This window comes from Megalobrama amblycephala, linkage group LG8 (genome assembly GCF_018812025.1).
Source record: "Megalobrama amblycephala isolate DHTTF-2021 linkage group LG8, ASM1881202v1, whole genome shotgun sequence".
In the NCBI taxonomy this organism is placed as follows: Eukaryota; Metazoa; Chordata; class Actinopteri; order Cypriniformes; family Xenocyprididae; genus Megalobrama; species Megalobrama amblycephala.
In genome coordinates, this window is record NC_063051.1 from 201,804 (window position 1) to 223,763 (window position 21,960).

The 21,960-nt window shown below is 40.2% G+C and overlaps 1 protein-coding gene across 1 annotated transcript; it reads left to right on the plus strand.

Annotated features, from left to right (window-relative positions):
* Positions 1–12: 12 nt before the first annotated feature.
* On the plus strand, positions 13–21,950 carry adora4a (adenosine A4 receptor a; the record flags this gene model as incomplete). Its single annotated transcript, XM_048198499.1, has 5 exons — positions 13–91; positions 442–537; positions 703–743; positions 17,714–18,006; positions 20,613–21,950. Coding segments are annotated over 5 exons (1,179 nt in total), but the record flags the coding sequence as incomplete, so codon positions are not given.
* Between the last annotated feature and the right edge of the window lie 10 nt (positions 21,951–21,960).

Below are 21,960 nucleotides of genomic sequence, written 5' to 3' on the forward strand. Positions count from 1 at the left end.
GTTGTGTCCTGATCGTCCCGCAGCAAGTGTCAGTGGTCACCCTCCTGGCCATTGCTGTGGATCGCTATCTGCGGGTCTGTATCCCATTCAGGTGAGTCGGCTTCCAGATGATTTTGAAATGATATGCACAATAGGCTTTAAGTTTGTTGAAAGTACAAACAGCTTGTGTTTTATCTTTAAATTACTGTAGTGCAATTTAGAAATGCTTAGTTGTTTAACACGTTTGCACACATCCAAAACTCTTAGACACACAGGAAATATCGGGTTTTCTTCATCTATTAGCATAATATATAGATAATTATTTGAGAAAACAATGTGAAATAGAAGCACTTTCAGACCTTAATGCACAGAGAAACATTTCCAGTATCCACTACAGTGTGCCAATTCAATTTAAAAGTTTTTTAATTTTTAAGAAATATTTCTCTTTTTTCTCTCTGGCAGGTACAAGTCTACAGTCACTAAGAAGCGCTCATGGGTCATCGCCGCTTTGTGCTGGATTCTGGCTTCCGTACTGGGCTTCTTACCGATGTTTGGATGGTACAACCATGAAACACTGACAAATAACAATTCCACCTCTATAGACTGTGATTTCGTTGCTGTAATTCCTGATTCATACCTGGTCCACTTCTTATTTGAGGGGTGTTTTTTTCCTCTGCTGGCAGTCATGATTACTTTCTATTGCTACATTTTTTTCAAAATTAGGAGACAGTCGAGGGGGAGAGCAGGTGTGGCGGCTGAAACTGGTACGTATACCCAGAAGGAACACAAACTGGCCAGCTCTCTGGTTTTGGTTTTGGCTCTTTTTATTGTTTGCTGGCTGCCGTTACACGTGAAACATGCCATCACATACTATAACCAGAATATACATGTACCATCCATCGCTGTGTACTTTAGCATTCTCCTTTCTCATGCCAACTCAATGGTTAACCCTGTAGTGTATGCCTTCAAAATCCCTAAGATTAAGCAGGAATACAGGAAGATTTGGAGGAAAGTGATTGGTCAACAGCAGCAGGCAGATATAAACACTCCTGCTAGTAATACCACAGACAGCCATGATGGACGAATTCATGTGAGAATCAGTCCACAGGTCGAAGTCAATGGTATTATTTAACTCCATTCCATGTACCGCAGAACATACCAAAAGAAGGGGGGATTTATATGATATTTTTTTTAGAATGTAATTGCAAGATTTTTCAAACCTTTCAGGCTTTTCTGACCTAAACTAATAATCTAACATACACAGGTTGCAGTTACACTGTTCAAGTAGGGCTCCTCCAAACACCACTGTCAAAGTCTGAGAGTAACTGTAGGATGTGTCTTATAGCTGAATCTGGATAATAGAGGAGTGTGTAATTTAGTGCCCAATAATATGGTTGTACTATAGTACAAAGAAGAGCCTGCAGTGATGTGTAAACAAGCTTTATATGTTCATGTTGCACCTTTCCTGAAAAGCTACAATAGATTTTTCTTTTTTTTCTTTTTGAAGCACTTATATGAGGTGTGCAATAAATAAAAATGTACATAAGCACACTTCATTTATTTGTCTTTCATTATGTTTATGCGGTATTCATATATATATATTTTTTAGAATTATACGTTTTACTTAGAGGCACTAAAAGTATCACCCATAAAAATAATTTAAATTTTAGTGTGCTTTATTAGGATGACAGAAACTTTACATTTTTATTGCCAGTGTGTTTGCAGCATAGCTGTGAGAAATTGTGCAATGTAAAATAAACTTAGTAATATTCATCTATTAACAAGTAAAATTAAATAGCAGTAGTAATGAGTAAACAAAGAAAGTAGCTAATCTTTATAAAAACTACAATATGACGCTTTAATACTTTATATCAGTTTTTCTGTAACTGTTTTAAAGGGATAGTTCACCCCACACTCAAGTTGTTCTAAACTTGAATGAATTTCTTTCTTCTGTTGAACATAAAGCAAGGTATTTTGAAGAATGTTGGAAACCAAACAGTTTCTGGTCCCCATTGACTTTCATAGTATGAAGGGGGGAAAGAAGAAGAAAAAAATGGAAGTCAATGGGGACCAGAAACTGTTTGGTTACCCCCATTCTTTAAACATTCTTCTTTTGTGTTCAACAGAACAGAGAAACTGTCTCAGGTTACGTATGTAACCATGGTTCCCTAAGAACAGGGAACGAAACTCTGCGTTTACCGCATATACACGTTATACCCACGCTGCCATGCTTGAGGGGAGTGCATACCACAATGGCTAGACAAACGTAAAGCAGTTTCGAAAGAAACGCCAGCAACTCACCCTCGGGTCACACCAAGGCTGTTAGTGACAGCATTCCCTACAGCCAACAGCCCAAGCTATAAGCCTCAAAGTGGTCTTCCGCAGAAGGCCTACCAAGGCCGCTCCAAGGCTTCTGGGACCAAATCTTCCCCAGAAAGAAGGTCCCTTTAAGGGAATGTGGCCAGGGATCTGAATAGAACCCCGGCCAGTTACTAGAAGGGGAGCATAGTCACCCCAAATCCCGCCAGGGAGGCCGACCTGGTTTGACAGAGGACAAACCTAGTCTTTGACTTCAGAGAAGACAGCGAGTAAGAGCGACTGCAAAAGGCAGTAAGCAAATCAAACCTGCGCGTAGAGACAGGCATCCTGAAGAGCAGAACTCAGCTGAGTGTTCTTTACCCTCTTATTGAGGGGAGTATACTCTGCTCAATCCTAGGATCTACTTTGCCCCTGATTATTTGCACTGAGGAGGCTGTGCGCTAAGAAACCCTGATAAAGGGGAGCACAAACCAGCCTGGGGGCTGGTCCTCAAACGGGAGGCCTCATGGAAGCCTTCAACCAATGACCAGCTTAGGGAGCTAAGCACTATACAGGACCACCCTAGCAGGGGAGTACAAAGCTCAACCTAACAGATAGATCATACTGTAGGCACATAATCATGGAGGCCAGAGAGGGGCCTACAACATGACAATAGTTGTACGTGGAGTAGAAACTCATACATGTTATTCTGCTTAGTCACAACCCCAGAAGTGGGAGTGGGAAAATACCCAATGGCGGCCTGTCAAGGCCATGCACCTTGAACACCTATCTTGCTGGCAGCAAGAATCAACCACATGACAGTAACAGCAGATAAGAATGGAGAGTGCCCACATAACAGTCCACCTAATACAATTCTACAAGCAGTGTACTCGGTAAAAGCACCTTTTACTCTTTAAAGCAAGAGGAGTACAACATATGCCATCATGATCTAAAGGAGGCCCAAAACGAGCCTATAGCTTCAGACAGACACGTGGCATCAGCTCGTGGCAGCGTTTTAAGCTCCAGGAAGGACAAGAACCGAACTACAGAGAGGTTCAATAAATCACCTGGGGCCATGGCCACCCAGCAGTGTACTCAGTAAAGCACCTTTTAACTCTCTAAGCGAGAAGAGTACACTATTACATACACCAACATGCTCTCAAAGGAGGCCCAGAGGGCCTCACCCTTAGAGGCCAGCCACTCAGCAATGTACTCAGTAAAACACTTTACTCTCTAAGTGAGAGGAGTACACAAAATGAACGCCAACATGCTAAACAGGAGGCCCAGAAGGCCTACAACTCGCAGACACATGGCATCAGCTAGTGGCTATCACGTCCACACAAGCCATCAGGCCATGCACTCAGTAAAACACCTTTTACTCTTAAAACAAGAGGAGTACACACTCCGCCACAATACTCTGAGAGAGGCCTCACAGAAGGCCTACTCCTAGCAGATAAGGGCGTGGCCAATGGCAGTGATGGAACAAAGCCAACACAGAACTGTGCCAACATGCCATCTGAAAAGAGGCCTTAGCGGGGCCTACAACTCCAAACAACACATGGCGCCAGCTAGTGGTTATAACAGGGACCAAGCTCAAAGGGGACCAGCTCTAAACCCAACAATCAGTTGTGGGTAACTAGCTTAACACAACCTGAGCTAAGTCTACACATTCCAACAGGCAATGTTCCAGAACACAATAACAGGGGGCTACCATGGTCTGAGGGAGGCCTAAAGATGTCCTACTACCTCAAACAGACCTGTGGCAGTGCTAATTAAGTGAGCAAACTCATGAACATCTACCAACAACACTTGTAAAACACAAGCTGCTATACTAGAAGGAGGCTCAATCCACTAGAGCCTACAACTCCTACAGTATATGCAATATAGCTGTTGTGGCAATGATCAAACTAAAGGGAGCTAACAGAAACCAAACAAAGTGAGGTTCCTACACTCAACCTGAGTGTGCAGTCCAAAAGGTGATGCACTCAGTGAAACACCAAAAATCCTAAATGGGGAGTACAATAGTCACCATGCTTTTAAACAGAGGCTAACACAAGCCTACTATTATGAGAACAGGTACTAACCAGTGGCAGCACTAGAGTAAAGCTCACATACGTGTAGGGCAAAAACTAGAATCCAAAGCAAACATAACGCTTTGTAATATACATTGTTACGTGCTTAAAGTTGTTAAATGGAATGACCGCAACATTTAAATGAGATGCAGCTGTTGCGGTGTGGGGAGGAACAAACCAAACAATGCAATTAATATCCAATATTTATTAACACGGTAGAAATAAGTCAACACAAGTAAGACATAAACTCAATGAAAGTAAGAAAAAAACGAGGATGTCGCCAAAGAAAAGAAATAATCAAAACAAAACCCACTAACTAGCGCCCACGCCCCTAAACTAACTACCAAAAATAAAATGTAGAAACAAAACCGAAAACTTCAGCGCGGCGCCTTAACTAAACTCCACTAAATAAATAAACAAAAATACAAGGGAGGCGAGCACCCACATTATAACTAACATTAATTGCTAGCTACCAAATCGAGCTGACACGCACTATACGGAATTAACAATGGTCAGTGAGGTTGGTGTTATCTCTGAGCTGTCCGCAGCAAAAGGTTTCATTATCGGTCAACCCTTCGGTTGACAGATAATGACTTCACGCCAGAATTCGAATGGGTTCAAACATTTAACACGAGACTTGTATCACTCTCTAACTCCGTCAGCTTAACTATTACACAGAAACAAACAACCAGGTGCTGTCTCAATAAACCACAGACTAAATAAACAGTTCACAGACACAAAGGTTGGCTAAATTAACCCAACCTAAAATTCGACAGATAGATAACAAAAAAAAGAAAAGAGAGGGAGGGAAAAACAAAAACAAAATACAAAAACATACGTGGAATGTAACACTCCCCCCCCTAAAAAAAAGAGAAAAGAAAAAGAACACTTTTCTTCTTCTCTTCTTTAAGCCCTATTCCCAGCTTAGTAAACCCTAGATAGAGCATCGGCAATTATGTTTTCTGACCCCTTCTTGTGCTTAATCACTAAATCGTAACCCTGCACGATTAAGGACCAGCGCATCAATCGCTGATTCTGATTGTTCATACGTGCTAAAAACACCAGAGGATTGTGATCAGTGAATACAACCACAGGCAAATTACTTGAACTAATATAAACATCAAAGTGTTGTAAGGCCAACAGCAAAGCTAACGTTTCCTTCTCGATGGTAGAATAGTTTAACTGATGTTTATTAAACTTGCGCGAGAAATAACACACAGGATGGTCAATACCATTTGCGTCTTCCTGTACAAGCACTGCACCTGCACCGACCGAGCTTGCATCGATCTCCAGCTTGAAGCCTTTTCCCACGTCAGGAGCTGTCAAAACAGGCGTACTGCATAATAAAACTTTGATGTTATCAAAAGCATTTTGACAGTCATTACTCCAAATAAAAGTACGTGACGGGCTGAGGAGTGAAGTTAGCGGACTGGCCACAGTGGAGAAATTTTTACAAAAATTACGATAATAACCGGCCATCCCCAGAAATCTGCGAAGTTCTTTTCGCGTGGTCGGAACTGGAAATTCTGCAATCGCAGTGACCTTGGCTTCTATAGGTCTTACCTGCCCTTGACCCACTTCTCTGCCCAGGTACGTCACTGTAGCTTGACCAAATTCACATTTAGAAAGATTTAATGTCAGCGAGGCATTCTGAAGGCGTTCAAACACCTCTCTTAACGTTGCAACATGTGCGGACCAGCTGGATGAATAAATCACAAGGTCGTCCAGATATGCATTGCAGTTTCGAACACCAGCAAGCACAATATTAATGAGCCTCTGGAACGTAGCTGGTGCGTTGCGCATGCCGAAAGCCATAACGCAATATTGCATGAAGTCGTCCTGAGTCACAAAAGCAGAAATATCTGACGCTCGAGCCGTCAATGGCACTTGCCAGTAACCTTTCAGTAAAAATAGTTTACTGACGAATTTAGCAGACCCCAGATTGTCTACACAATCTTCCATACGGGGTAACGGAAAACTATCGGGAACAGTAACTGAATTTACCTTGCGATAGTCCGTGCAAAACCTAGCGGATCCGTCACTTTTTGTCACCAGTAGACATGGGGAACTCCACGGACTAAAACTCTGCTTGGCGAGACCGTTTTCGCGTAAATACTCGACTTCAGCTTTCATTACAGAACGTTTAACAGCGTTAACCCTATAAGCTCGTTGCTTAATAGGAACGGCATGACCTACATCAATATCATGTTGTAAGACTGTAGTTCGAGACGGAACATCCTGAAATAACAAGGAGAAATCGTGAATTAATGTTTCAACATCATTTCTCTGGTAATCAGGTAAATGAGACAGATGAAAAGTCAAATCACTCAACATTTCAGAGTTCTTCAGCTTAACACACTGCTGATATGTGTGGCGTACTAACACTCCATCGTCATTATCTTGACTAGGGACATCAGCCACCTCACATATAAGAGCGGCAGAGGTAGTAAGCTCATCCACCTTCTCAACAGCTTGTAACGACCCTCTGACATGATACTCCTTCAGCATATTCACATGACATACACAAGATTTCTTTCTGCGCTCAGGAGTTCGGATCAAATAATCAGTGTTACTCAATTTTTTAATCACTTCATATGGACCCGAAAATCGTGCAGACAGAACAGAACCCACAACTGGCAATAAAACCAGCACCTGGTCACCTTCTTTAAAGTGATGCTGAACCGTTTTACGGTCAAACTGACGTTTCATGGCCACCTGCGCACTCAACAATGACTCTTTTGCCGTTGAACAAGCCTTGTGCAATCGCTCACGAAATTTGCTTACATAGTCAAGCACAGGAATTTTAGTACTAGGCTCACAGGATAACAGATCTTCTTTAAGCATCTTTAAAGGACCCCTCACCGTATGACCAAATACAAGGTCGGCAGGACTAAATCCCAAACTGTCTTGTACTGCCTCTCTGACAGCGAACAAGAGTAGAGGTATGCCCTCGTCCCAGTCCTTACCCGTTTCCATGCAATAACATCGCAACATCGCTTTTAACGTCTGGTGAAACCGTTCCAAAGCTCCTTGGCTTTCTGGGTGAAAGGCACTTGAAGTTTGATGAGAAACATTTAAGGTCGTCAACACCTGACCAAAGATTCTTGACAAAAAGTTAGTACCTTGATCAGATTGATCAGAACCACTTTCGGAAGGCCAAACATAGAAAAGAATCTTACAAGTGCATTACTAATCACTGGCGCTGTAATCTTCCTAAGCGGAATAGCTTCTGGAAAGCGCGTCGCTACGCACATTATTGTTAACAAGTATTGGTTACCACTCTTAGACTTAGGCAACGGTCCAACACAGTCAACAATAACATGCTCGAACGGTTCCCCCATCACTGGTATAGGAACAAGCGGTGCACGCGGAATCACCTGATTTGGCTTACCTGAAAACTGACAAGTCTGGCAAGTTTTACAGAATTTCGTTACATCAGCCTTCATTCGGGGCCAAAAGAAATGTTTCAAAATTCGATGATACGTTTTCTTAACGCCCAAATGTCCAGACAAATCATGATCGTGAGCTAGAGAGGGTACAGTCTGTCTGTAACATACAGGAATGACAATTTGATGTACAGAAGTCCACTCACTATCGCACGCAACATCTGCACACCACCAACGCATCAGCAACCCGTTCTCGATATAGTAAGCGGCTTTCCTCTCCTTGGCCACTTCCAAAGGAACAACAGAGGAAAAGCATTTCCGCAAGGAACAATCTTCTTTCTGAGCTGTAATCATTTTTTCACGAGTCATTGACAATTTCACCTCTTCTGACTGCAAAATGAGAGCTTGATCCGCTGGCTTACCCTCCTCAACTGGCAAAGTGTCATTTATAATAATAGGTGACATAAACGTAGAAGACAAGTCATCTGCATCAGCAAATTTACGAGCCTGCGCTCGCGTCACGGCACAAACAGGAAAAACTTCGGGAAACTTCTCGGACAATTCGTCAGTATACTCAGACAGAACAGGCTTATCACAAACCTCTAACAGCGGCGCGACTTTTCCACCTGCAATGTCGTTACCCAGGATGAAACTTACTCCATGCACAGGGAGACTGTCACGCACGCTGACTTTAACAAACCCCGTAAACAAATCCAACTTCAGATAAATGATGCAAAGGAACTTTCATAATGTTCATTTCAAAGCCTCGCACTAACACATGGGTACCACAGAAAGTCTGTTCTGAGAGCGGCAGTGCACCAGCCACTATAAAGGACTGCATCGCCCCTGTGTCACGCAACATAGTCACTTTTACCTGATCCGAAGACTGATCACTGACAGATACTAATCCTTTCATAACGAAAGGTTGATAGCCAACATCTAACTCATCACCGAGCTTACAATTAACAATATCAACAGACTTCACAAAAGCAACACTTTTAGAAGTGTTACTTTGCTGTTTGCGCTTTAAAACAATGCAATCAGCAATGAGATGACCCGGCTTATGACAGTAAAAACACTCTCGGTCTTCCTTAGGCTTTGGAACATTTTTCGAACGCGACTGATCTTTCGAAGCAACGGAACTAGATAAAACTTTGTCAGTACGAACGGGAGCAAAAATGCTCTTATGCGTCAACGCAAACTCCTCAGCTAGAACAGACGCTTGAGACAACGATACCACCTTTTGTTCATTTAAGTAGACAACGATACGATCAGGAATACAACCTTTGAATTCCTCTAACAAAATTAACTCACGAAGTGCCTGAAAATCCGAAACTTTGTTTGAGGTGCACCACTTGTCAAACAACATACCTTTTTCTCTAGCAAATTCTACGAACGTTTGACTCGTGCTCTTTTTATGGTTTCTAAAACGCTGCCTGTACGCTTCAGGTACGAGTTCGTAAGCTCTCAAAATTGTCGTTTTGACAACATCATAATTTAAACTATCTTCTAATGTTAAAGAAGCACAAACTTCCTGAGCTTTTCCTGTTAACTTGCACTGCAGCAGCAAAGGCCACACATCTCTAGGCCAATTTAAAGCAGACGCAATTCGTTCTAATACATTAAAGTATGAATCAACTTCTGACTCTCTAAACTGTGGAACAAGAGAAATGTGTTTACTCACATCCAGCGTATTACTCGCCGTATTCACACCAGTCGTAACAGCAGCAGTCTGCGTAGGTTGAGCAGTAGACACAAGCGGCACCGGGGAAACTGCGACATCTCTGGCTGCTTTCAGTTCCAACTCCCGCAATCTGATTTGCGTGTCCGCCTCTATTTCCATCCGGCGAACTTGGAGCTGCAGATCCAGCTGGGCCTTACGCTCCGCTGCCCTCTCGCGCTCTTCCGCTTGGACTGCCAAGCAATACTTGAGCCGCGAGTCACCTCCAGTCCCAATCACGGGTGGAGAAAAAGGATCGAAGGGCGGCAAAACAGCTTTGGCATCGGAACCCTCCGCCTCAGCAATTTCACTCGCTTCCTCCTCACCAATCCACGAAGCGCCACCATCAGAACCTGGATTCTGCTCGGAACTATCAGCCAGTTTAAGCACACCCAGTTCCCTCAAGCCACACACTACAACCTTTTTGATTTCGCGCTTAAGCTGCTGTTTCGAAACTTTAATGTTAAAATGCGCCGCAACGTCTAATAAATCGTCCTTACGACATTTATCTAGCTGTTCGACAGTTGGTGCACTCACAAAGTTATTCCAAATCAAAGTCAGCCATAATAATTGAACTGTACGCTAAGCCCCCAAAATTTTGACGTCAGTCAACAAAACATGCCCTCACCGACTACCCGAACAACCCTTATTATCTGATCTGATCCACCAGCAACAGTGCATCTCAGAAATTCATTCCACAAGAATAAGATATCCTAAAGAGGATATCCCACCGCTGCCACCAATAAATGTTACGTGCTTAAAGTTGTTAAATGGAATGACCGCAACATTTAAATGAGATGCAGCTGTTGCGGTGTGGGGAGGAACAAACCAAACAACAAGGGATGCAATTAATATCCGATATTTATTAACACGGTAGAAATAAGTCAACACAAGTAAGACATAAACTCAATGAAAGTAAGAAAAAAACGAGGATGTCGCCAAAGAAAAGAAATAATCAAAACAAAACCCACTAACTAGCGCCCACGCCCCTAAACTAACTACCAAAAATAAAATGTAGAAACAAAACCGAAAACTTCGGCGCGGCGCCTTAACTAAACTCCACTAAATAAATAAACAAAAATACAAGGGAGGCGAGCACCCACATTATAACTAACATTAATTGCTAGCTACCAAATCGAGCCGACACGCACTATACGGAATTAACAATGGTCAGTGAGGTTGGTGTTATCTCTGAGCTGTCCGCAGCAAAAGGTTTCATTATCGGTCAACCCTTCGGTTGACAGATAATGACTTCACGCCAGAATTCGAATGGGTTCAAACATTTAACACGAGACTTGTATCACTCTCTAACTCCGTCAGCTTAACTATTACACAGAAACAAACAACCAGGTGCTGTCTCAATAAACCACAGACTAAATAAACAGTTCGCAGACACAAAGGTTGGCTGGCTCTGGCTCGACAAGCGTGAGTGAGGTCCGAGCCCAAACGCTCACTGCAAGTGGAATGCCGCCAAAGCCTTTTAAATGATCAGCCACCCGCAGATTGGCAGAACGCTGGTTAGGACGTCAGAGCATCATGACGTCACCAAGATGAGCACCGCTTTACCGTCAACCTAAAATTCGACAGATAGATAACAAAAAAAGAAAAGAGAGGGAGGGAAAAACAAAATACAAAAACATACGTGGAACGTAACAACATGCTATCCTGAAAAGGATAAATGCTCTCACCAAACAGAATTAAACATCTGTACTGAACCCTAGAGAACGGAAGCTAAAAATAAGCTAGCACCGTAAACTCAAACTTGAATGTTAATTCAAGGGGCTCAGGGGAAAGACAAATTCATAGCATGAATCAAGCTCTAGAGAGTGAGTCCTAGCATACACTGCATACACTTATCTACGCAAAGATAAGGGCCTACCACCTGAGACCACGGCATCAGGAAAGCTCATAACAGCCTACTACCTTAGCTGTTGTCCTCAGCCATTGCACCTACACAATAAACAAGAGGAAATGGGCATATGGCCTACAACTCCCTCAGGAGGAGGCCAGAACTAGGAACTATACAACCTACCAAGGGATAGTAATACAAAGGGTGATTATAATAATAAACACCTAATCCTAGTCCTAGCCTGGGCCGCTAAGATGTAGGCCTACAGGGCCACACGAAGCATAGCAATGCTTCACCTCTGAATTCCACTGAATAAAAGGGGAAATAAAGTGAAGCTCAACAAGCAAACAATGTCAGGTGGCCGATTAAGGCCGACACTAGACATAAATATTAACTGAAGTGACGAGTGCTAAATCAGACTTACTCTAGCTAACACCAGAGCAGCTATTCAATACAATGGTGGCTAAGAGGCGGCCATTTTGTGGCCTGCACAAATATTGTTCTAACCAACCTAACAAACTTCAGTTTGCCCAAAAAAACCCTTACTTTTTCTGACTACATACTATACAGGAACACAAGGTCAACATATTTAGAAACATAAATATGGACCCAGCTTAACTTCCTGCGGCTCGAAGACCGAAGACTCCTCTTTTCCTTTTCTTTCACAAGGAAGGATGGAATCTAGGGTTCTTTGAAGCCTAAAAGAGCCTCTTTCACTATCAAGCCAGAAGGCGGGCATTTAGAAAAATATTCATCAAGGGCCCAGCCGTCAGCCTGACTGTTTAAGAAGCGCCTGAGTATGTTGAACGAATCCAAAACCCAGGAGGCGGAGGAAGAAGGGGCGAGGGCAGGTGTAAAGTCGTCCTCGCGAAGAGAGGGAATCGATTACTGGCGGTGCTGGTGTCTGCGATCGATCACCTCCCTTAAAACCTGCTTCTTCCTCCTTGAGTCCCGCCGTCTCTGCGACTTGCTCCAAGAAGGAGGAGGCGCCTGAGCGGCCATACTGGACCTCTGGCCCTGTCTCTGAGCCTCAGCTCGAGACGGACCAGCCTCCTGGCTGTCTACATGCTCTGGAAAACTATACATGAAAAACAAGGTTGGTCGACATATTTTAAAACATAAAATATAGACCAGGGTTGTGATTCTTCCGGAAAAATCCGGAAATACGGCTTTTCCGACCTGAAAATTATGCTCTCGTAAATCATGCAAAAAAAAAAAAGGGGGGGGGGGTTGCGGCGGTTGCGATGGGTCGAGTATTGGTAAACATAATGACCGCTCACCGCTGTCAACGTTTTTTGTGCCTCTGATTCATGTCGTCATGTCACTCCGCAAGTAGTCCAATCATTTGTTACGATTGAAGTTCAAAGTGTACGCGCACCGTTATGAATGCGCATACAGTGAGGGGAAAAAAAATCGCGCCGCATGATCTCGCAAAGCAACGCGCAGAGAGACTAGACAGACAGTGTACAGATTAGTGAGTTTTTGTGACAATTGTGAGGGAAATACACAATTTATTCCCATAAACTGTGTAGTCAGCCGTTCTCCCTCCCATCTGCACCGTGTAAATTGTGAACGCAGGCAGGTCAGTGAGCTACAGGGCGCTCCGTGTCTCCGTCCAGTTTAGGCTAGTAACTAATAGGCCTATGCTGTTATGTAGTTTATAGGGGTGTGACGAGCGAGACTAAATTGTGACGAGATTTCTCGTCGAGGCGAAAAGTAGTCTGTGATGTTGCCATGACAGAGTGTTAGGATGATTAGGAAAGAATATGCCACCGCTACGCTTACATTACGCCTCCACTGTCGTTTTGCTTTGTATTTAAATAAAAAACATTTAATTCAGTTGGATAACGGGCGCTGCCGCTCCACATTCACAGAGTACGCGCGTTCACAAAAATGAAAGTAAACGCGAGCGCGCATTCAAACGCGATTTCAATACCCCGCATTTGAAAGCGGCTCCCTGATGAATGCAGATATCTCTCAATATGAAAGCTATTTTAGGCTGGGCAGTGTAGTTGTAACCATCTCTTAGCTCTGTATCAAAGAAAAATTTGGTCTTATTTGCACTTTGAATATTGAGAGAGTGCGATGGTTGCATTTATTGTAAAGTGTTACCATAAAAATGAATAACAGTTTTCTCTTAATCTTACTAAGCACAAACAGTAAGGTTTCATTTGTTAACATTAGTTAATGCACTGGGAACTATCATGAACTAACCATGAATGACTATTTTTATTAACTAACATAAACAAAGATTAATAAATACTGCAGCAAAGATATTGCTCATTGTTAGTTGATGTTGGTTAATACATTAATGTTAATAAATGAGATCTTATTGTAAAGTGTTACCATTTTTATTCATACTGTTTTTATTTCTATGATCAGTTTGTGGAAAGGAGTTCAGGTAGGAGGTCTAAAGTTGTAGAAGCTCATAAATCATGTACAGTAAGGTCTGAAGAGACTGAAATCATACAGGAGAGAAGTCAGTCAGTTGAGTTAGTGGCAAAACCTTTTACAGTACTTGAGTATTGTTGTCTTTTACCACATATGATAATTCATACTCAGAAAGTAGAACTGAAATGACATTCATTACAAGATGATTAGTTAAAACATTTCAAATACACCTGCAGAATATTTTTTCTAGTCGTGTATTTCGCTATCTTGTCTCGTCTCGTGAGATACGTCTCGTCACACCCCTAATAGTTTATATAGAATTAAGTTAGCATTAGCAGAGTTGTCTGTTTTGCAGCACTGAGCAGTTATTTTACATAACTTTATCATAAAAAAAGTACAAAAACAAGCCACGCCCCTCCACAAGCCCCTCCCCATAACAAAGCCCCGCCCCCATGGTAAGTGCACCGTATAGTTTCCTGCTTTTTTGTCCTTTGCCAATCACACCTATGATAGACCCAGCTTACCTTTCTGTGGCTCGAAGACCGAAGATTCCTCATTTTCCACATGAAAGGATGGAATCTAGGGTTCTTTTAAGCCTAAAAGAGCCTCTCATTACCAAACCGGAAAAGCGGGCCATCAGAAAAATAATCACCATGGGCCCAGCCATCAGTCTAAAGCCATCGGTCATCAGTCTGAGTGTAAGAAGCATCTGAGCATGTTACATAAATAAAATATATATATATATTCAGATCAGATTTGAACGGCAAGGGTTTTTCCATGCCCGTCCCGATATCAAACAATGGAGATCAGGAAGGAATGGAAGGCTCACGGGAGCTGCAGAGCTATGGACAGAAAGGAACCACTCGTTGAGCCGTCCACGTGCGGTCCCTTTCTTAACGCGCCCCCAAGGCAGCTGCAGCCTGTCAGACACGCATCCCACAAGCTCTAACTGCTCCGCATAAACAGCAGCCAGAAGAGCGCTCACTGCCGGACGCGATGACTTCAAAAAACGTCATCATCATCCAACAACTCATCCTCAACACGTCTCTCAAACCCTCAAGCACTGTCTATGCGCGCTCCTCTCCCAGACAGAAAACGCCCAGAATGTGTATATCAAGTGTCAAAACCTGGGACATAGATGAACACACTCTCTGAAATGTTTGTAAGGCATAATATAAGATTCCCCTACCGGATTCAATGAAATCGTGATCAGACAAAACAATCCCGAAAGACGAAAAGATATTGACTGATTCTCTAGGCGCTCATTATATGCTTCCGGGTCATGCTATGATGATGTTATAGGCTATCACCAGCCAATAAGATTGGAGAGATTTGATACTTGGCTTTCAGACATCGGTTCACGTGTGACGTTCCTCATATCCGGTAAACGCAGAGTAGAGTTGCCTTTCGAAAGGGAATCATACTGGTTTAGAACAACTTGAGTGAGTAAGTGATTACAGAATTTTCATTTTTGAGTGAACTATCCCTTTAAATAAAGTTTTCCATTAGGTCCAGACTGGTTAAAACACTCCAGTAACTCTTTCTCTTGGTGTTCGAAATAATTGAACTTTTTTACTCTCGTTCATTGTGTCTCACAAGTAGGGTTGCCAACCGTTCCGTATAATACGGAATCGTCCCGTATTTAAGGCATCAAAGAAGCGTTCCGTATGCCTTTCATCAGTCAATATCTTTTCAGTTTGTCCCATATTCTCAGGCATGCGTTTTAATTTGAGAATTAATCATTCGTTTGTGACAAATTTGACAACATAGCCGTTCGCGGAAGGCTTTAAGACCAAGCAGACTTCTCTGTCGGCTTCACAGCAAGCGGGTCTCGCGGTAATGGTAAATCCCTTTCACTGTTCACGGTTTGATTTCAGCATTCAGCCACGCAAGAAAAAATGCAATCTCCCTGAGAGAAGACGTGATCAAAAAGGGAAGTCGTCTTTCACTATTGCTAATGTTGTTAAATAGAGAAAAAAACATGTTACGTTCATTTAAGTAGCCTATTGGACCTCATTATTGAAACACAAAATAATAAAGTCTCAAACACCAAAAGCAGCCCATAATTCTCTACTTCTCTTTAATTGAAAAATATTCATTTTTATTTATTCATACATGGTTGCAACAACATTTAGTTCAAACTTTTAAGTACCATTGTTTAAAAAAATGCTTTATTGGCTGAAATTTTAAAGATGTTCAGTTATTATGCTTTCAAATTTTATGCCATCTATGTAGGCCTATCTTGCTGACATTTTTTTTGTTGTTGTTGTTTATGGTTTATGATTTTGAATAGAGGTTGATGTTTAATATCCGTTGGTGTAGCTATATATATATAGAAACAATTTGAGCATGGAGCCCTACATATAGGGCCTAGAAAAGTTTCTTAAGAATGAGAATATAGATGGATATTGAGATATCTTTAATACTTTTAGAATTACAGGCACACAAACTTCGGAAAAATACTATTTATGGCACTCGGACAGGAATGTCCAATTGTGTTGATAGAAAACGATACATTTATAGTTTCAACATTATTTGTTCTTCAGAAAAAATGTGTACCAATGTTCACTATTGGAGGTGCACTGAGATCCCTTTCTCTGGAAATTAAACATATTGGGACTTAAAAATTAAGAAAAGAAAAGTTTCTTAAGAATTATAATCTAAAAGGATATCTGTAATGAGTTACAGAAATGCAAACTTTGGGCGAAAAACACAAGAAGTGCTTTTTGCCATTTTTGAACTGTTGGCATATAATGCAACAAAGATTGCTAACGTCAGCAGATTGAACTAACAGTCCTACCAATCTCTGTGTAAAATATGTTGTTCTAAAGTCATTTTACCCCCCGTAATCTGACTCCAAATCTCAGGTGAAAATTGTAATTCCCCTCTACAAAATATTGGATTACTCAGTAAATATACATCCATTACATTTAATATTTTGGCTTTCTTCTTGATTTATGTTTGTCTTTCTTTAGAAAAAAAATAAATCAAAAATTTGAGCAGGGAAAGTTTCTGAAATTTGGTTGATTTTGACACAAATTTACCCAAATGTGTTTATGTCTGAGAACCTTTTATGCATCTTTTATACACATACTTAACTGCAGATAGTGAAATGACATACACTGTGTGGTATAATACAAATATTTTGAGTGTCCCTTATTCTGTCCCTTATTTTCCTATAAAGAACCACGATTGTCCCTTATTTTCCTTTCCAGAAGTTGGCAACCCTAGCTATAGTTCACATATTGTGTATGGTTAAAATATGGCAATTTTTTGTTGCTTAAGCCCTGATGTGCATTGTAGTGGACATGAAAAAAATCTAATTAAAAAAAAAGAGTTTGCACAAATCTTTTTTTTAGACTCATTTATACATTAAAGCAAAATTCAAGTTGATACATTTTTTTTTTTTTTTTTTTTTTTTTTTTTTGCTCAGTGGAACATAATTCAGGTCTGAAGGGGTTAAATGCAATGTATTTAAAGTGTACCTAAAGTATACTGGCAATAGTTCCATTTTATTACAATCAAATATACTTAGTATATCTTTAGTTGGACCTCAGCACAATTTCTTGATAACTAAAGTGCATTAAATACAAAATTAGTTGTTCCAGTTTAGCAGACTTCAAGTATATCAATTTAGTATACTAAAAGTACAATTGCAGGATATTTATATAAAGTACATAAATATGTATTTGTATTATATTTGGCATAAAATAAATGTATTTCAAATATTTTGTTTATTTTTTACTAGGGCAGACTTTTACACTGCAGAAATTGGGCCTTAGTCAAGTAAAACTTTACAAAACAAATATCAGGTTAAGGTTGAACATCTAAAACCACTAAATGACTCTCTTCCGGAAGAGTCCTGTGGGTGTGAAAGTTTTTTAGCAGAGAGTATAGATATATATAGCCACAATGTTTCCTCTTTACATAAAACAGCATCTCTCATTAACACTCGTAGAGAAGTTTCCAGTCCTGTTAACATGGTTTTAGGTGGAGGTTCATTTACATCTCTCTTGAGGTGCTCATCGCTGTGGGATGCTGTCTGGGCAATGTGCTGGTGATGTGGGCCGTGTGGAGGAGTGGAGCCCTGAACCAAACCACTTTCTGCCTGATTGTGTCACTGGCGATGGCAGATTTCCTGGTTGGAGCCGTGGCCATTCCTCTGGCTGTGGTTGTGGACGTCCATGTGAAGATCCCTTTCCATGCGTGTCTGTTCATCTGTTGTGTCCTGATCGTCCCGCTGCAATCATCAGTGGTCACCCTCCTGGCCATTGCTGTGGATCGCTATCTGCGAGTCTGTATCCCATTCAGGTGAGTCAGCCTCCAGATGATTTTGAATAGACTTCAGTATATGTCAATGTTGCTGAATACACAAACAGCTTTTGTTTTTTTAACTTTAAATTAATGTAATGCAATTTAGGTATCCTTAGTTATCATATTTTACATAATTGGAGAGTTTGGACACATAGGATTCTGTGCCATCTTTAGGTCAAATTATTAAATACTTAAAGATGAATGACTCCTTTGTGCGTTTTTTCTTGCTTTCGTTAGCAAAAGCTTGCTCATTAGCTTGCTTTTTCGAAGCTCAAGATGCTCTTTGGAACAAATTTATTGATTCAAATTTATTCATTAATTTCTCAGTTGGACTTTTTAATTATTTTTCTGACATAATTTGTAATGAAACTTTTTTTAAATTATTATATTCACATTCAGAACACAAAAAAACATTAAAATATTGAATTTTCTTTATTTAAAACTGGAAATTAAAGAGAAAGTTTTAGAATTTAGAAACATTTCAAACAAAAACAGTTTTGTTTTTGCTTTAATATAAAATACTTTTGTATAAAATTAAAATTTAATAAAATTTTGTGAGATGTTTAGGTGAAATACTAAATCAAATACATTAACAAAGCTCATTGATTGTGAACATTTCATATTTATAATTAAAAATAGTATGCAATTGGTTATCTGTTGCTAAGCATCTAACTGTAACATTCAAAGACACCGCATCATTTAACGCTGTATAGTTTGGCACCGCAATGCAGGATTAATATGATTTCTGAGAAATGCTGTTGAATGTGGAAAAGACCGAGCACTAAAACACCCTTGCCAATCAGCAGTAAGGAGCATAAATACTCGTAATGGGGGAGGAGAGAGAGTGAGCAAGTGGGAGATCTGAAGAAAGATTGCTGAGAGGCATTACAAAAGAGAAAGGTCTGGAAAAAAAAGGGTTATGAACCGGGTGTGCCTCATACGTCCTGAAAAGTGAAGCTGCGGGCTCTTTGATTGCCCCCTGGTGGCTGGATGCAGTACAGGTTATAAACCCTGCCCTCTCCATGGACATGAATGGGACTTGAGTCAAAATAAAAAAATAAATAAATTACACTTCCAATAAAATTTTCCGAAAGATGGTTTTGCTCATTTAAGGTAGTTGTTAGCACGCTGATATATATGTATTGTTCATTTTTGTGATATGTTTGATTTTCAGCTAGCAATTTGATTCTGTAGAAACGAGGCGTGTCGTTTTGATTGACAGTTGTGATTGACAGCTTCTCTGAGTGGATTGAAGATTGAAGATAACTAACTATTAATTTTCGATTTCTGTTTCAAATTTTCGATTTCTGTACTGCTGAACAAAATGAGTTGTTCAGCAATAAACTGTACTAGAACAGAACCTACAGGATCTGATGGATCGATAACGTTAACGTTATATGTGGGCTTCATAAGTTAATTAATAAATGTTATTAGCTAAGATAACACGCCTAACGTTAGCCATGACGGGAAAAAGCAGGTGATCATTATCTGGCAGTTACTAATTATTTTTATGGGTATGAAATAATAATTAGCAGAACAAAACTAATGATAGCCTACTCTAATTTATTATAGAGCACTGTCTACAGCAATTGATCTCCTGTAACATTAGTTTAACTTAATTTAAAATGGCAGGACCTTTTCTGACATTTTAGAGTTATTTCTAGTGACATATTATTGAGTTTATCTACTGAATTTGCTGTTTCAAAAATATTATTGCTCTAGAAACAGAATATTATTTTACAGGTAGAATTTTAAATTGTGTATAATTTATATATTTAAAATACATCAATTACTTAGTTAAAACAGACTGCAAGAACTAAAGATCGTTAATTTGGACGGAAATTACCACCCAGATGACTGCATCATCATTGATGTATTTTAAATAGGCTATATAAATTATATAAAATTTAAAATTCTACCTATAAAAAATTAGGCTACTCTGTTTCTAGACCAAGAATATTTTTGAAACTCAAAAATTCAGTAGATAAACTCAATATAATATGCCACTAGAAACAACTCTGAAATGTCAGAAATGGTCCTGCCATTTTAAAATAAAGTTGAACTAACGTTACAGCAGATCGATTGGGACATTCTAAAACGTGAAAAACGCTAACGTGGCTTAATGTACTAAGACAGTGATTTTAACTGACCAAACTCACTAAATATCATGCTAATAAAGTATACTATGTGCAAAAAATGAGATGTGATTTTTTGATGCCAAGGATGCGTTGTTTCTGCTCCGTACTTGAGTAACTGGTTTTGCTGTTTTATAAAAGCAAGATATCCTGTTGTTGTAATGCTATAGTAACAGGAGAGTTTTGAGTGTCATTGTTTGTCCGGAGCTGCTGTGCTCCTGCTTGAATATACTCTTGTGTTCTGTTTGTTCATTTTTTGTTCTTGCTTGTGGTTTGTTCGTCATCTTTGCTCAGCTATGATAAAGAGACATCGCTCTTGCATTGCACGTTCTTGCATTTTGGGGGTGGAGCAATGAAGGGAGGGATGTGTTTGTTTGGGTTGATTTCAAATGTCAACATTGTTTCTCAGAAATCACTTACTACACCTTTAAAAGGTCTTTCATTTTAAGAAATATTTCTCTCTGGCAGGTACAAGACTACAGTCACTAAGAAGCGCTCATGGATCATCGCCGCTTTGTGCTGGATTCTGGCTTCTGTTCTGGGCTTCTTACCGATGTTTGGATGGTACAACCATGACACACTGACACATTACAACTCCACCTCTATAGACTGTCAATTCATTGCTGTTATACCTGCTTCATACCTGGTCCACTTCATCTTTGAGGGGTGTTTTCTTCCTCCACTGGCAGTCATGATTACTTTGTATTGCTACATCTTTTTTAAAATTAGGAGACAGTCGAGGGGGAGAGCAGGTGTGGCGGCTGAAACTGGTGCATATACCCCGAAGGAACACAAACTGGCCAGCTCTCTGGTTTTGGTTTTGGCTCTTTTTATTGTTTGCTGGCTGCCATTACACTTGATACAAGCCATCACATACTATAACCAGAATATACATGTACCATCCTTCGCTGTGTACTTTGGCATTCTCCTTTCTCATGCCAACTCAATGGTTAACCCTGTAGTGTATGCCTTCAGAATCCCTAAGATTAAGCAGGAGTACAGGAAGATTTGGAGGAAAGTGATTGGTCAACAGCAGCAGGCAGATATAAACACTCCTGCTAGTAATACCACAGACAGCCATGATGGACGAATTCATGTGAGAATCAGTCCACAGGTGGAAGTCAATGGTATTATTTAACTCCTTTCCATTTACTGCAGAACATACCAAAAGAAGGGGGGATTTATATGATATTTTTTTTAGAATGTAATTGCAAGATTTTTCAAACCTTTCAGGCTTTTCTGACCTAAACTAATAATCTAACTGACAGGTTGCAGTTACACTGTTGTGCCAGTAGGGCTCCTCCAAACACCACTGTCAAAGTCTGAGAGTAACTGTAGGATGTGTCTTATAGCTGAATCTGGATAATAGAGGAGTGTGTAATTTAGTGCCCAATAATATGGTTGTACTATAGTACAAAGAAGAGCCTGCAGTGATGTGTAAACAAGCTTTATATGTTCATGTTGCACCTTTCCTAAAAAGCTACTATAGTTTTTTTTTCCCATTTTGAAGCAATTATGTGAAGTGAGCAATAAATAAAAATGTGCTTAAGTATATAATTCAATAATTTGTCTTTCATTATGTTCATGCAGTATTCATATATATATATATATATATATATATATATATATATATATATATAAGAATTATACGTTTTATTCAGAAGATACACTAAAAGTATCACCCATAAAAAATAATTTCAATTTTAGTGTACTTTATTAGGATGACAAAAACTTTACATTTTTATTGCCAGTGTGTTTGCAGCATAACTGTGAGAAATTGTGCAATGTAAAATAAACTTAAGTAATATTAATCTAT